Source organism: Aspergillus viridinutans (genome assembly GCF_018404265.1).
Source record: "Aspergillus viridinutans IFM 47045 DNA, scaffold_9, whole genome shotgun sequence".
NCBI classification, from domain to species: domain Eukaryota; kingdom Fungi; phylum Ascomycota; class Eurotiomycetes; order Eurotiales; family Aspergillaceae; genus Aspergillus; species Aspergillus viridinutans.
The window spans coordinates 1,153,761-1,166,503 of NW_025091225.1; the positions used below are offsets into that span (position 1 = coordinate 1,153,761).

The 12,743-nt window shown below is 50.0% G+C and overlaps 5 protein-coding genes across 5 annotated transcripts; all 5 read left to right on the forward strand.

The window, feature by feature from the left end:
* Positions 1-713: 713 nt before the first annotated feature.
* On the forward strand, positions 714-2,042 carry Aspvir_010009 (putative UDP-galactose transporter; the record flags this gene model as incomplete). The annotated part of the gene is made up of 2 exons (XM_043273146.1): positions 714-1,667; positions 1,725-2,042. The coding sequence occupies 2 exons, from the start codon at positions 714-716 to the stop codon at positions 2,040-2,042; spliced, it is 1,272 nt and encodes a 423-aa protein (XP_043129081.1).
* Positions 2,043-2,560: 518 nt separating this feature from the next.
* On the forward strand, positions 2,561-7,507 carry Aspvir_010010 (putative DEAD/DEAH box DNA helicase (Mer3); the record flags this gene model as incomplete). Its single annotated transcript, XM_043273147.1, has 11 exons — positions 2,561-2,822; positions 2,891-3,016; positions 3,065-4,076; positions 4,128-4,309; positions 4,360-5,048; positions 5,105-5,680; positions 5,731-5,885; positions 5,937-6,034; positions 6,093-6,308; positions 6,359-6,536; positions 6,589-7,507. 11 exons carry the CDS (start codon positions 2,561-2,563, stop codon positions 7,505-7,507), a joined length of 4,413 nt encoding a protein of 1,470 aa, XP_043129082.1.
* An 890-nt stretch (positions 7,508-8,397) lies between these two features.
* Aspvir_010011 (uncharacterized protein) lies at positions 8,398-10,386 on the forward strand (the record flags this gene model as incomplete). The annotated part of the gene is made up of 4 exons (XM_043273148.1): positions 8,398-8,421; positions 8,483-8,530; positions 8,593-9,214; positions 9,272-10,386. The coding sequence occupies 4 exons, from the start codon at positions 8,398-8,400 to the stop codon at positions 10,384-10,386; spliced, it is 1,809 nt and encodes a 602-aa protein (XP_043129083.1).
* A 515-nt stretch (positions 10,387-10,901) lies between these two features.
* On the forward strand, positions 10,902-11,624 carry Aspvir_010012 (Mg-dependent acid phosphatase; the record flags this gene model as incomplete). Its single annotated transcript, XM_043273149.1, has 2 exons — positions 10,902-11,095; positions 11,165-11,624. The coding sequence occupies 2 exons, from the start codon at positions 10,902-10,904 to the stop codon at positions 11,622-11,624; spliced, it is 654 nt and encodes a 217-aa protein (XP_043129084.1).
* Positions 11,625-12,002: 378 nt separating this feature from the next.
* Aspvir_010013 (transferase hexapeptide domain protein) lies at positions 12,003-12,731 on the forward strand (the record flags this gene model as incomplete). The annotated part of the gene is made up of 1 exon (XM_043273150.1): positions 12,003-12,731. One exon carries the CDS (start codon positions 12,003-12,005, stop codon positions 12,729-12,731), a length of 729 nt encoding a protein of 242 aa, XP_043129085.1.
* Between the last annotated feature and the right edge of the window lie 12 nt (positions 12,732-12,743).

Sequence of the window (12,743 nt, forward strand, 5' to 3'; positions counted from 1 at the left end):
TATTTATGCTGACGACTGCTTGCTGCGCAGGCCATTTTCATTCTTGGTCTTCGGTTTTTATCTAGGCTATCTGACGTCGTGGTTATTCCATCTGACGGCCTTGTGCAATACCGCCCCAGTTTTTCGCTTAAATACGCGCTCCGAGGGGCTTTTGTCTACCTTACGCTGAGGACATACGCCGCTTTTTGTGCACTCTCAGCGGCAGTTTGCTGGTGGACTGCCAGGTCTAGTGTGAACCGTGAAGGATTTCCCTTCCCTGTCCATCGGCACGCGCACAACTTATTTCGCGACCCTCGGCCTTTTTTTAACGACCCCTTTCTTCCGAATCAGAGTCACAGGCTAAAATCACCAACAACCTACATCTTCCCGTGGGTTGTGTTGTGAACACTTTTCAGGGGCTGGCACCTACGATAGTGTTGTCGCAATGGGGGAACACACTCGGGGTCAGTCTTCAGGGCTGGGAGGCGTTTTGAGACGTTCCTCTTGGATACTGGTTAGTCTTCCTTGAGGCATTCTGGTTGGACTGCGTGTTTCTTTTCCAACTTCGCCGAGTCAGAATCTGGGGGTTTAAGTATTTCTATTTACTGACTGCTCCTTTGCAGCTGACGGTTCAATATACGGCGTTTGTTCTGGTAAGTTTTTCTTCGACTTGGAGCAAGAGTGACACTCAGCTAAATTCCATTCTGTAAAAGCTTTTGCATTACTCCAGAGTCATGCCTCCCACCGGAGGTAAACGATACCTCACTTCTACTGCGGTCTTCCTCAACGAGGTCACCAAGCTTGCGATTTCCTTGACGATGGCCCTCTACGAAGTCTCGAAATCGGCTCCCCCATCGATGCCTGCGACGTCGCTCCTCTCGTCGTTGACCAGTGCTGTGTTCTCCGGTGATAGTTGGAAACTTGCTATTCCCGCCAGCTTATACACACTCGCGAACTCTTTGCAATACATTGCACTTTCCAACTTGCAGGCGGCGAGCTTCCAAGTGACGTACCAGTTGAAGCTCCTCGTCGGCTCCATTTTTGGCCTAGTTCTCCTGAAGAGATCTATCCCGTTGCGTAAATGGGGATTCCTGATTCTTCTTCTCGTCGGCGTCTACCTTGTGCAAATGCCAAATGGAACCGCGGATGAAATCTCACTGGAAAACGAGGGCTTGCACCACTCTTTCCCCCGCTCATTCGAAGAATGGAAAGCTGTTACAGGAAAACGCGCCAATTTGCACAAGCGTTCAGCAACCTACGAGGGCATTGAAGAGGACTTGCTGACCGCCATGCCGCGATTGAACAGCACAGTTGGTCTGCTGGCGACTATTGGGGCCTGCATCGCATCGGGGCTCGCCGGGGTGTATTTCGAGAAAGTACTAAAAGACAGCGTAAAGACGACCTCTCTCTGGGTGCGTAATGTGCAGTTGGCCGTGTATTCTTCGTTCCCAGCCCTCTTCATCGGTGTCGTCTTCCTCGACGGGGAAAAGCTCGCCGCAAATGGCTTCTTCCAGGGATATAATTGGGTTGTTTGGTCGACTATCGTGGTCCAAGCTATTGGGGGCATCGCGACCTCTTTCTGTATCAGCCACGCATACAAGGACGCAAGAAACGTGGCCACTGCTATCAGCATCGTCCTCAGCACTTTGGGGAGCGTGTTGTTTTTTGGATTCGAGCTCACAGGGAACGTATGTATCCCGTTCAATCACGAACTTCTGCGCATGGTTACTGACCTCTTCCTTCAGTTCATCCTTGGCACTTTCGCGGTGCTTGTGGCTACATTCCTCTATGAGGATTCTAGCTTAGATTCCAGTCCTACTAAACCTCACGGCATCCGTCCGCCGCCAATCCGGATCGAGAGGTTTGAGAAGGAAGCCAAGAGTGATGAGACTTCGCCTGTCGCAGGTTCGCAGGACGAATTCTCGATACAGCTCCCTAGCACCCCATTCCTGTCTCAAGCTGGATTGTCCACCTCCAGACCCGCCTCGCCAGGCGTTGCAAGAATCAGCTCTGCCCGCACTGCAAGCGGCGGCTATTTCGACAAGCAGTCACGGGACGAGTGAGCCTACCGACTTGCAAGCAAAAGCCGCATTCACCTTGTCGATATTAAGCGTTGCTCCGGTATCCGTGATATCGAGAAGTAAATAAGAATGTCCGACTCCGAGTCATTGCATTTTCCTGGGAGGAAAGCGTAGCAAGTCCTTGTACTCTATACTATACCATTTGTGGCCATGTTTTGATTTTGGTTAGTGTGACGGTTATTATATCGTGATTTGGCCTCGAGTCATGGGAAATGTCCTGATGTGTATGAGTGTATAAGGTTAAATGAATGGATATGAACGAGCTTGACGTCGAGCTTCTCGTCCAAGGATATTTACCTGCGTTTGATTCAACAATCGTCTTGTTTACTTCTCTGCGCCGAGTTCTCCACGTGCTCTTCTCGCCTGGGGCATCTATACCCATCTACCTGGACCCCTCCTCACTTCGGGACTTGCTGCTGTTCCACTGAATCTCTTGCACTCATTCTTCTCCGTTCAAAGCTTCTTGAGCGCTGGACATTTCCTTGCCCTCGTCGATCATCATGGGGCGCAAATCTCACCAGCCCTTCTCGATAGTACGACATAGTGCTTCCAACCAAAGGCCGATGGATGCAAGGCGGCCCCAACTTGGGTTGCCGACATCAAAAGCAATTATCGATCAAAAACTCATCGAAGGCGCTCAGATCTCCCAGCCTTGGAACAGACCTCGACGTTATGATACTGAGAATGCCGACCCCTATAGCCAGCCTGTTGGTCCGGATTTGCAATCCTTCCGTAGCGATGATCATCAGCTGGACGCCTTTGGTGAGTGGTTCTGACTGCGACGAGTTGATACAATAGTATCGTGGATGGGGTTGACTGAAAGACTTCAGACCTCGAATTGCTTGCTCAGTCGGATGAAAGCAACCGAAATCCGTTGAGGCAACCGGCTAACTTAAACTATCCATCGGTGCAACCAAGAAATGATTGTGCGAAGCAGGTATCTCGATTTTTCCAGAGTACGCCCATCCCTCGCCTATCCTGTGTAAGAAAGCTAATGAACGCAGCGGGTTCTCACATAACGCCGCTCCGAAATTTGGATTCTAGCTCATCGGATCTAGGTCTGGGGTCGCCTTCTAGTCCTCTCAGTCGATTGCAGCCCGGGAAGACGATTGTGACACGTCGGGAGCGTGAGTATCAAGCCAAGGAGCCTTCGAGACAGTACCACGAAGACCAACTATCGCATGAGGAAGGATCACCATTGCATGGAAGTTCTACACTATCGATTAGTACAGCGCAATGTCAAAAGAGCCCCTTTGAAAATATTCCCATGTCAGTTAGAGGAATTGTTCTTGTCTCAGTACATGAGCTTCCGGATAGCTACCGGTCCATCTTCCATTTCCCGGTATTCAATGCTGTACAGTCGAAATGTTTCCAGCGTGTGTACAAGACCGATGACAATATTGTGCTGGCAGCTCCTACTGGAAGTGGCAAAACAGTCATCATGGAATTGGCAATCTGTCGCCTGCTCAGCACTTTGAAAGACGAGCGCTTCAAGGTCGTCTATCAGGCACCGACCAAATCCCTGTGCTCCGAGCGATTCCGGGACTGGAACAGGAAGTTCATGTCCTTGGGACTCCAGTGTGCGGAGCTAACTGGCGACACTGATCATACGCAGCTCAGGAGTGTTCAGAACAGTCAGATCATCGTTACTACACCCGAGAAGTGGGACAGCATGACTCGGAAGTGGAAAGATCATGCGCGCTTGATGCAATTGGTCAAGCTCTTCCTGATTGACGAAGTTCACATTCTCAAGGAGGCTCGTGGTGCGACGCTAGAAGCGGTTGTGTCGAGAATGAAGACATTCGGGTCGAATGTCCGCTTCGTCGCTCTGAGTGCTACCGTCCCAAACTCGGAGGATATTGCGAGCTGGCTCGGGAAAGACGCAACGAACCAACATGTACCGGCGCACCGAGAACACTTTGGGGAGGATTTTCGTCCTGTCAAGCTCCAGAAGTTTGTGTACGGTTATCAGTCACACAGCAATGATTTTGCCTTCGACAAGTTATGCAGTTCGAAGTAAGCTTGCATACTTTGAATTATGACACGGATGTTTACTGAGTTCTATAGGCTCCCCGATATTCTAGGTACGCATTCGTGTAGAAAGCCAATCATGATTTTCTGTTGTACCAGGAATTCGTGCGTCGCTACCGCAAAAGAGCTTGCTCGCCTATGGTCCATGACCAACCCACCGGCAAGGTTATGGAAAGTATCTGGCAAGCATCTCGAAGCCCACAATGCAGACCTCAGAAGTATGCACTCATCTCTAATTCATGGCTACGGAGCTAACTGGACGGTGCAGCCACGCTTATGGCAGGAGTTGCATTTCATCACGCCGGTCTCGACCCTGCTGATCGCCATACCGTTGAGTCTGGGTACCTGCAGGGACATATCGCCGTCATTTGCTGTACCTCAACCCTGGCAGTGGGGGTCAATCTCCCATGCCACCTTGTTATTATCAAAGGTACAGTAGGTTGGCAGGGTGGTGGCTGCAAGGAATACTCCGATCTCGAGATGATGCAGATGCTTGGTCGAGCTGGTCGACCTCAATTCGACGATAGCGCTATTGCAGTGATCATGACGAGGAAAGAACGAGTCCAACATTATGAGAAACTCGTATCTGGGTCTGAGACCCTAGAGAGTTGTTTGCATCTCAACCTGATCGATCACTTGAACGCTGAGATTGGGTTAGGTACTGTCACTGATGTCGATTCCGCAGTCAGATGGCTTGCGGGTACTTTCCTGTTTGTCAGGCTGAGGAGAAACCCAAAGCATTACCAATTAAAAGAAGGGGCCACAAAGGATGATGAAGACGAAATGCTTAGGCAGATTTGCGAGAAAGATATCAAACTTCTGCAGGAGACTGGACTAGTGGCTTCTGAACGTCTCAAGTCCACACCCTTCGGAGATGCCATGGCTCGGTACTATGTACGGTTCGATACCATGAAGACTTTACTCGCGCTGAAACCTCACGCAACTGTATCTCAAGTGGTAGGCCAGCCCGTCCTCTGTTCGAAGATAGGAAAAACTCTAATGGCTTAATTCAGCTTTCTGCAATTGCTGAAGCAGAAGAATTTCGCGAGATACGGCTCAAGGCAGGCGAGAAGTCGCTGTATAAAGAACTGAACCGTGCCAATGGCATAAGGTTCCCGGTAAAAGTTGATATAGCGCTTCCAGCTCATAAGATCCTGTTGCTCATCCAGTCAGAGCTCGGCGGGGTTGAGTACCCGGACGGTGAACAATATCAGAAACACAAGTTTGCTTTTCAACAGGACAAGAATTTCGTGTTCTCTCATATCAATAGACTCATTCGATGCGTGATAGATTGCCAAATCTGCCTTGAAGACTCAATCACTGCCAGGAATGCCCTCGAGCTCGCAAGAAGCTTTGGGGCCAAGGTTTGGGATAACTGTCCTCTGCAGATGAAACAAATCGACCAAGTCGGTATCGTGGCAGTGAGAAAGCTTGCAGCCGCTGGGATTACCAGTATCGATGCTCTGGAAGCTACAGAGCCCCATCGCATTGATATGATCATGAGTAGGAATCCGCCGTTCGGAATGAAACTACTTGCTCGTGTTGCCGACTTTCCTAAGCTTAGAGTGAACGTCAAGTTGGTAGGAAAGGTACGTTTCTCTGATCTCTCGGCAAGACGGTCTCTCTGATGGCTTATTAGGAAATTAAACCCGGAAAGCCTGTAAAGATACGATTCAAGGCTGAGATTGCTTTCATGAACGAGAAAACTCCGACTTTCTTCCAACGGCGACCCGTGTATGTCTGCTTCTTAGCAGAGACGTCCAACGGCCATCTGATAGATTTTCGGCGTATCAGGTATGACTAGTCAGCCATCACGATCACTCTGTCGAGCTGACGACGTTATAGTGCAAATAAGCTTCAGCAGAGTCAGGAGATTCCTCTAGATACAGAGCTGAAGAGTCCAGAGTTACATATAACGTGCTATGCGATGTGTGACGAGATCGGTAAGTCAAACTTCTAGCCCTGACCCGTGTCTTTTCCAGTTTTACTCAATCTCAATAGCCGGTACTTTGAGGTCTGCGGAGCTGAAACCTGAGCTACCAAACGCCCTTTTTCCATCTCGACCAAGGGAAAGTCAAGCCTTGGAGTCGATGCAGCGGCCTAGGATGAACGTCCCAAGCCGCGATACCGACGACACTCCGACCAACGCAAATAATGGAGGAGCGGACGACAGTATCGACACCGATGATTGGCTTTTTGAGGACTTGCTGGAAACAGGTATGCCACCATCCAGCTTGCCGTCAAACCGTACTAAAAATTATTGGCAGACGAGGCAAGCAGCTGGGCTGCCGTCAACCAGTCGACTGGCACATCTCGCAGTCGAATCGAGGAGAAAGGCTCGAAAGAACGCAACTCTGTGAATCCAACTACTGAAAATGAGAAAGAGCCGTCTCGACTAGACAATGGCAGATATGCGTGTAACCACAGGTGCAAGGACAAGACAACGTAGGTACCAACCGATTGCTATCCATCCGAAACGGAGCTGAACCATGGATAGATGCAAGCATCTCTGCTGCCGAGAAGGCCTCGAGAAGCCACACAAAGCCGCTCGGAGGCAGTTTGCTAACGGCAATCAGCCGAAGAGTGGACTTAACCAGCTGACACTCTCAGCCAGCATTCCTAGAACAAAGGCTGGAAGGACATCGACGATTGAGGCTCGGGATAAGAGCAGTGGCAAGACACACACAAAAGACGTGGAATCCACGGGTATCGACTCAGATATCACTGATATCGGGGACATTTTCAACCTCAACTCCGCCAGCCATGCCTCCAAGCCTCAATGCTCTTCAAGTGACTATGGTGATGATAGCTTTGACGACTTGCCCTCGCCCTCAAAGCTGCTGATGGGTTGTAGTACAGACACTGCGACTCAAGTAAACGGGAAGACCGAAACCTTTGCTAGTAAATGCGATGATATAGCCGAGGTAGACGATACCTGGACCGACGTCGACGATTTATTCACGTATACAGTTCAACCTTCATCCACTGACTCGCTAGAACATGTCAAAACACACACTGCCACATCAGCCACGGGAAAGCAAGATCAGACCTTAGTACCGCCCGCTATTTCCACTTTTGAACGAACTGCAGTCTCCAAGGAGAACGATATTCCAAGGGCTTCTGAGACCGACGTCGACAATGTGCTCGACCCATCTCGAGTCTCAGATGAGTGCTGCGGACAAAAGAGGAACCTCTCATGGCAGTGTGAAGGAGACCTCTCTGACGAAAGAACGGAGAAAAGAACGAAGCACGACGGGCCTTGTCGGATTCCTCGCAGTCAAGTAGAAACTGCTATAGTGAAAGAGACAAACGGCAGCGTTCAGGGATCCGCGAAACTACCAGAGGTGCCAGAGGACTGGGATGACATCGACCCTGCTTTGCTGCATGAATTCAAAGACATTGTCAATTTTTTCTAAAAGGTAATACGAAGGAGCAGGCAAATGCCGTACAAGCATGGAAGGAAAGATATATGGAATATGAGACTGGTGAGATTTGACTTGTGGTGTTGTTTCGTCGAAGTTCAAGTTCAAGGGCAAGCTACGAGGATGGACTCGCATATCTGTATACCATATATGAGACTGCAGCAAATCCATCATGTCTTTATTAAATATTCTAACAAAGGAGCCAAAGGGGTTTTCGTCCTTGTCTGCTACTACCTGCTTTATGCCTTTCACTGTCTACTATCCTTGTAGAGAAACCCAGCGAAAGCAACAGATAGTAGGAGGAAGCACAATAGTGAATGAGGTCGCTAGAGGACATGGCAACCTCCGTGAATTTCAACGCCTAGCGCGTCCTGGAGGCAGGGCATCCCACTAGATGACTTGAGATGTAAACATTCAGAGAGAAAACAACCTACCTATGTCTTTTCTCTCACACATTCTCCTTTGTCTGTCATCTCACACAACCACCTTCTCTGAATCCATCAAAGAAGACAAGTTAGGTATACAAGCCTTCCCCTTTCCAAGAAGTGTTCTGTTATCATCTTATGGTGTGTTATTCACATCGCAGCCTCTGATCTCGCGAGTTAACTGCTGCCTCTTACCTCCTAGACCTCTTTCTCGCGAGATTTCCTGGGCGTGTCAGCGCTGCACTTGACGACCATCTTAATACTCCCTGACCATCAAGGTAAGTGCAGTCCTTCTATACTTCTCTTCATGCATATCAACCGCGTCTTGGGCTTCTGCGAGTCACTCACAGAGACTCAATCCGGCGCCTAAGTGTCGACCTTCAACACTTCCTCGACTCGAGAACAAGGACTGATGCTTGCTTTTGAACAGGATAAACGTCGATCTGACGGCTGCCCAAGATGGGTAAGTTGAACTACTCAGCTGTAAGTTGTCCCTTTTCAACATGATCTTCGTTGTGGATGCAGACTAACGCGGCACCCTCAGAGAAAAATCACAGGCCTTAAGGCCGGACAGGTTGTGTCCAAGGATTTGGTAAGTTCCTTCCAATAACATCGATATCCAGAGGCACATGACTGACGCTTGACGCCTCGCAGAAAAAGAGAATCACTCCCGGCGTTGGCGCGAAAGCTGCGGCAAGAGATCCGAATGTGGAACTCGATGTCTCGGGCAAGGAACTCACCGACGAGGGCTTTGCTGAATTCATTGATGACCTGATCGCTTGCATGAAGTACCGCGACGAGGAGCACCCCGAAGGCTCTGCTAAGGTGACCGAGCTGCATTTGCAGGGCAACCAGCTCACGGTCGAAGCGCTCCGGAAGCTATCTGAAGTTATCAAGCTTAGTATTGCCGATCTTCGAGAATTGGACATCTCCCATAACAACCTTGTGGTTTGCACCCCCGAAGAGCAGGAGATATGGTACGACTTTCTCGACTCGTTCAAGAACTGTTTCTTGCTGAAGAAGCTCGATCTCGGAAATAATCCACTTGGACCGAAGGGCATTGAGGTCCTCGCTCGTGTTTACATGCAAAGCGACCTGGACTTTCTCGAAGCTGATGCCGATGCCGTCGTTGGGATGAGCGGTGAGGGAGACCACGAAGCTGACGCCATCGCAAATGAATTGGAAAATCTCAAGATAAACGGGGGGGACAACGAAACTATCAAAAAGACGTCTTCGAAGCAATCGCCCAAGAAGAGCAAGGTTGCACAGCAGAATGGTAAGTCAAGCATTCAGTCGTCTTAAGTAGCTTACACTGATGATATGCTCTCTCTAGGTTCTTCTCACGCTACTTGCGCCACGAAGAAACTTACCTATATAGAGCTGAAGCGATATGCCTGCACTCGAGGCCTGCGCTCGATCCCGTTCCTTATCATTTCCAACACCAACTTGACCAGCAGTTGTGCCGTGCATCTGTCAAGCATGCTGAGCATGCACCGCAGTCCCGAGCAGCTCTTGGCTTTTCTACCCAGTGGAAAAGGTCCCATCCTGCCAGAAACGGCAGAGCAATGCAAGGGCATCATATGGCTCCCGAATGATGGCCTTGGTCTGAATGAATGCAAGCTTCTCGACAAAGCCGAGTTGGTGCGCGAGTACAAGTCTAACGATGACACTGCAAACGACGAGCTTAGTGAGGACGACGACCAGAATGCGGCACAACGCAAGCTGCAGAAGAAGCTTGACATCGAGCACGCTAGACTCGCCAAGAGAGTGTGTATTGAGGCTCTAAAGAAAGAGGGCGTACACAGCAACGATATCTGGAGAGTCGCGTTGAAGATGATGACTGTCTCCCGCGCTTTACTTTTAAACGACAGAGATCGCATCGTCGAAGCACCCTCTGAGGAGGAGCCCTCGAGCGTGGAGGAGACTGACGAGAGGGTCGAAGAGCAAGAAACCATGGAGCAGAGTCCAGAATACGTCTTCGACGAATATGAACTCTTCGAACCTATTGATGTCGGACCCTTTCATCCCGGTGCTAAGCACTTTGAAGTCAACTTTCCCTCTTTGCATCAAGTTCAGCAAGTTCAGCAAGTTCAACAAACTAACGGCCACGACAAAGACGTCCAGTCTCGAGAGACAAAGGAATCCACACCGCCGAGCCAGCCAGCCCGCTCAGGAAAGGGTAAATCCCATCCCAGTTCGGTCTCTCGCAGCTCTCGTAAGCGAGAATGGCGCTTCGGACTGCCCTTTGCATTCTGGCGTCAGATTATCGCGGATGCTGTCGGCGCTGACGGTATTCTCAGTCACCAGCAGCAAGTCCGCATCATGACTTACGCTGCCGATTGGAATGCTGTGAGCTATGAGCTGACCATCAAAGGAGCGGAAGATCACCAGCAGATTTGGAAGTTCCTTGAGACTGTCAAATGCATCACCTACAGCTCTTTGACTTGAGGAGCGTGATGTATCAGTCGCCCTTGAAGACCAAGAAAATTGTTCAGATTTAAGTACAAAGCGACGTCTTTCTTTCGAGAACTGGATATCACTTGTCAAAAAAAGGTGAAAATCACAGAAAAAAGACAAAAAAAAAATTCGACTTTTGGGAGTTATCAGGTTTCGTGTTGCAATGATGAATAATTTTCGGGTTTAGCTGGACTTTTCAGGCTTCAGGAAAGCAGGATGAACTAAGTTCTTGTATGTAGAGGCTGATGGAATTCACCGAACAACCGATACTCTGTTCCTTTATCACTGTAGTCGACGTAATTCAAGCTTCATTAATCGTAGGCAGGGACAAGTAGAAGGACATGGAGGGGACTGCTGCTATCGGTCGTAGGCACGTGAAGATAGGTACATACTCCGTAGTATCTCGATCTATCCGGACCACGGGTCGGACAGCGATTGAGTTACTCGGACCAGAAGTCAATAAAGATCTTTCCTGTTCTGCATTCTGCGCATCGCATACCAACAATATGATGAAAAACAAGAGAACAAACACTCAACCGCTGGAAGACGCATCTACAGCGCCCGCGACCTTCAATGACGGCCTTCCTCTACCAAAGTTAATCGCTTTTGACCTAGACTATACATTGTGGCCGTTCTGGGTTGATACGCACGTCAGCGCACCCATCAAGCCTCGCGATAACAATTCTCGCTGCGTTGACCGGTATGTACCTGAAACAAGCATTGGTGTCCTTCCCCATATCCTCGTACTGACTCGTAAACCTCGCCACAGATGGAACGAATCATTCGCGTTCTACCCAGCCGTCTCTTCGATTGTCTACTCCTGCAAGACTCGCTCGATTCCCCTTGCGATAGCTTCTCGCACGCATGCTCCTGATTTAGCTCGCGATATGCTCAAGGCGCTTCATATTATCCCCACATTTTCGGACAATCCTGGAGCGAAAACAAAGTCTATCCGGGCTCTGGATTACTTTGACTATATCCAAATCTTCCCTGCCACCAAAACACAACACTTTGCGAAAATCCAACAAGCGAGCGGAATTGCCTACGAGGATATGTTGTTCTTTGATGATGAGGCACGCAACAGAAACGTCGAGACCGAATTAGGGGTCACCTTCTGCTTGGTTAGAGATGGTATGACCAAGGAGGAGGTCGATCGTGGGGTCTGGGCTTGGAGGAAGAGGAATGGAATCAAGCCAAGGGCGCAGAAGCAGGGTCACGAAGACGCTTAGGTCAATAAGACGGTATGAGCATTCTGTATATATGGCTTTATGCCGGGAATGGCGTTGGATTTGGATGCATTGCATGACACCGCTAGAATTTAGCTTCAAGATACCCAGAGGGGACAAGATCGAGTACTAGGTCAACGATTTTTATTGGAACCATCTTTATGAAAATAGAATCTTAGATCATCGCCAAATATTTCTACCTATGGTAGCTGAAACGAGACCCATGGACAACAGCAACACAGGGCGGAGAAGACACGGAGATCTCTCAGACTCCGCAAAGCTTCCCGATACCAACAACCATCACATCAATAATAACCACGGCAAGAAACCTTCTCTACAAAATTCACGCAGCACGTCTGCACCAGCTGGTCCTAATGAACAATGGATTCCAGAACTAGCCAACAGAGGCCCGACACGCACCTCAAACCCCCAAATCCACACCAACGCGCCTCCCCCTCATCATCAACATCTCCATCCCCAACACCCCGAGCCCCCGTCGCCGCCCACAACACAGCTACAGTCGCCGAATCCGTAACATTGCAAGGCACACATCCCATCTCCGTCGGCCCAGGGACGGTCATTCACCCGCGCGCACGCATCTACTCCTACGACGGGCCCGTCATTATCGGCGAAGGCTGCATAATCAGCGAAAAGAGCACAATCGGCATCCCGCCGAGCACACCACCTTCTCTCCCGCCCACACCGAAAGAAGTGATTCCCACACGGATATCGAACGGAGTGACGATCGGTCCGCTTGCGACCGTCTTCCCAGGCGCTCACATCCACTCCTTCGTTACGGTCGAGTCGCTAGCCATCATCAACCGGCGTGTGTCTCTGGGCGCGCACTCAAAGGTCTGTTCGGGCTGTGAGATTGCGGCAAACACGGTGATAAGGGACTGGACAGTGGTTTGGGGCTCGGGGGCTGGGTCCGGTCAGCGGAGGAAACGGGCTACGGGGAAGATGAGCTCGTCTGTTGCGGCTGGGCAGGACGTGTCGGCGCTGGACGCCAAGGTGGTTGAAGATGCGCGGTTGATTGTATTACAAAAGGAGAGAGAGGTAGTGGCCCGGCTCATTGGGTCGTCTGCATCTGCTGGGAGCAGGAGGAAATGATCCTGTTCATGC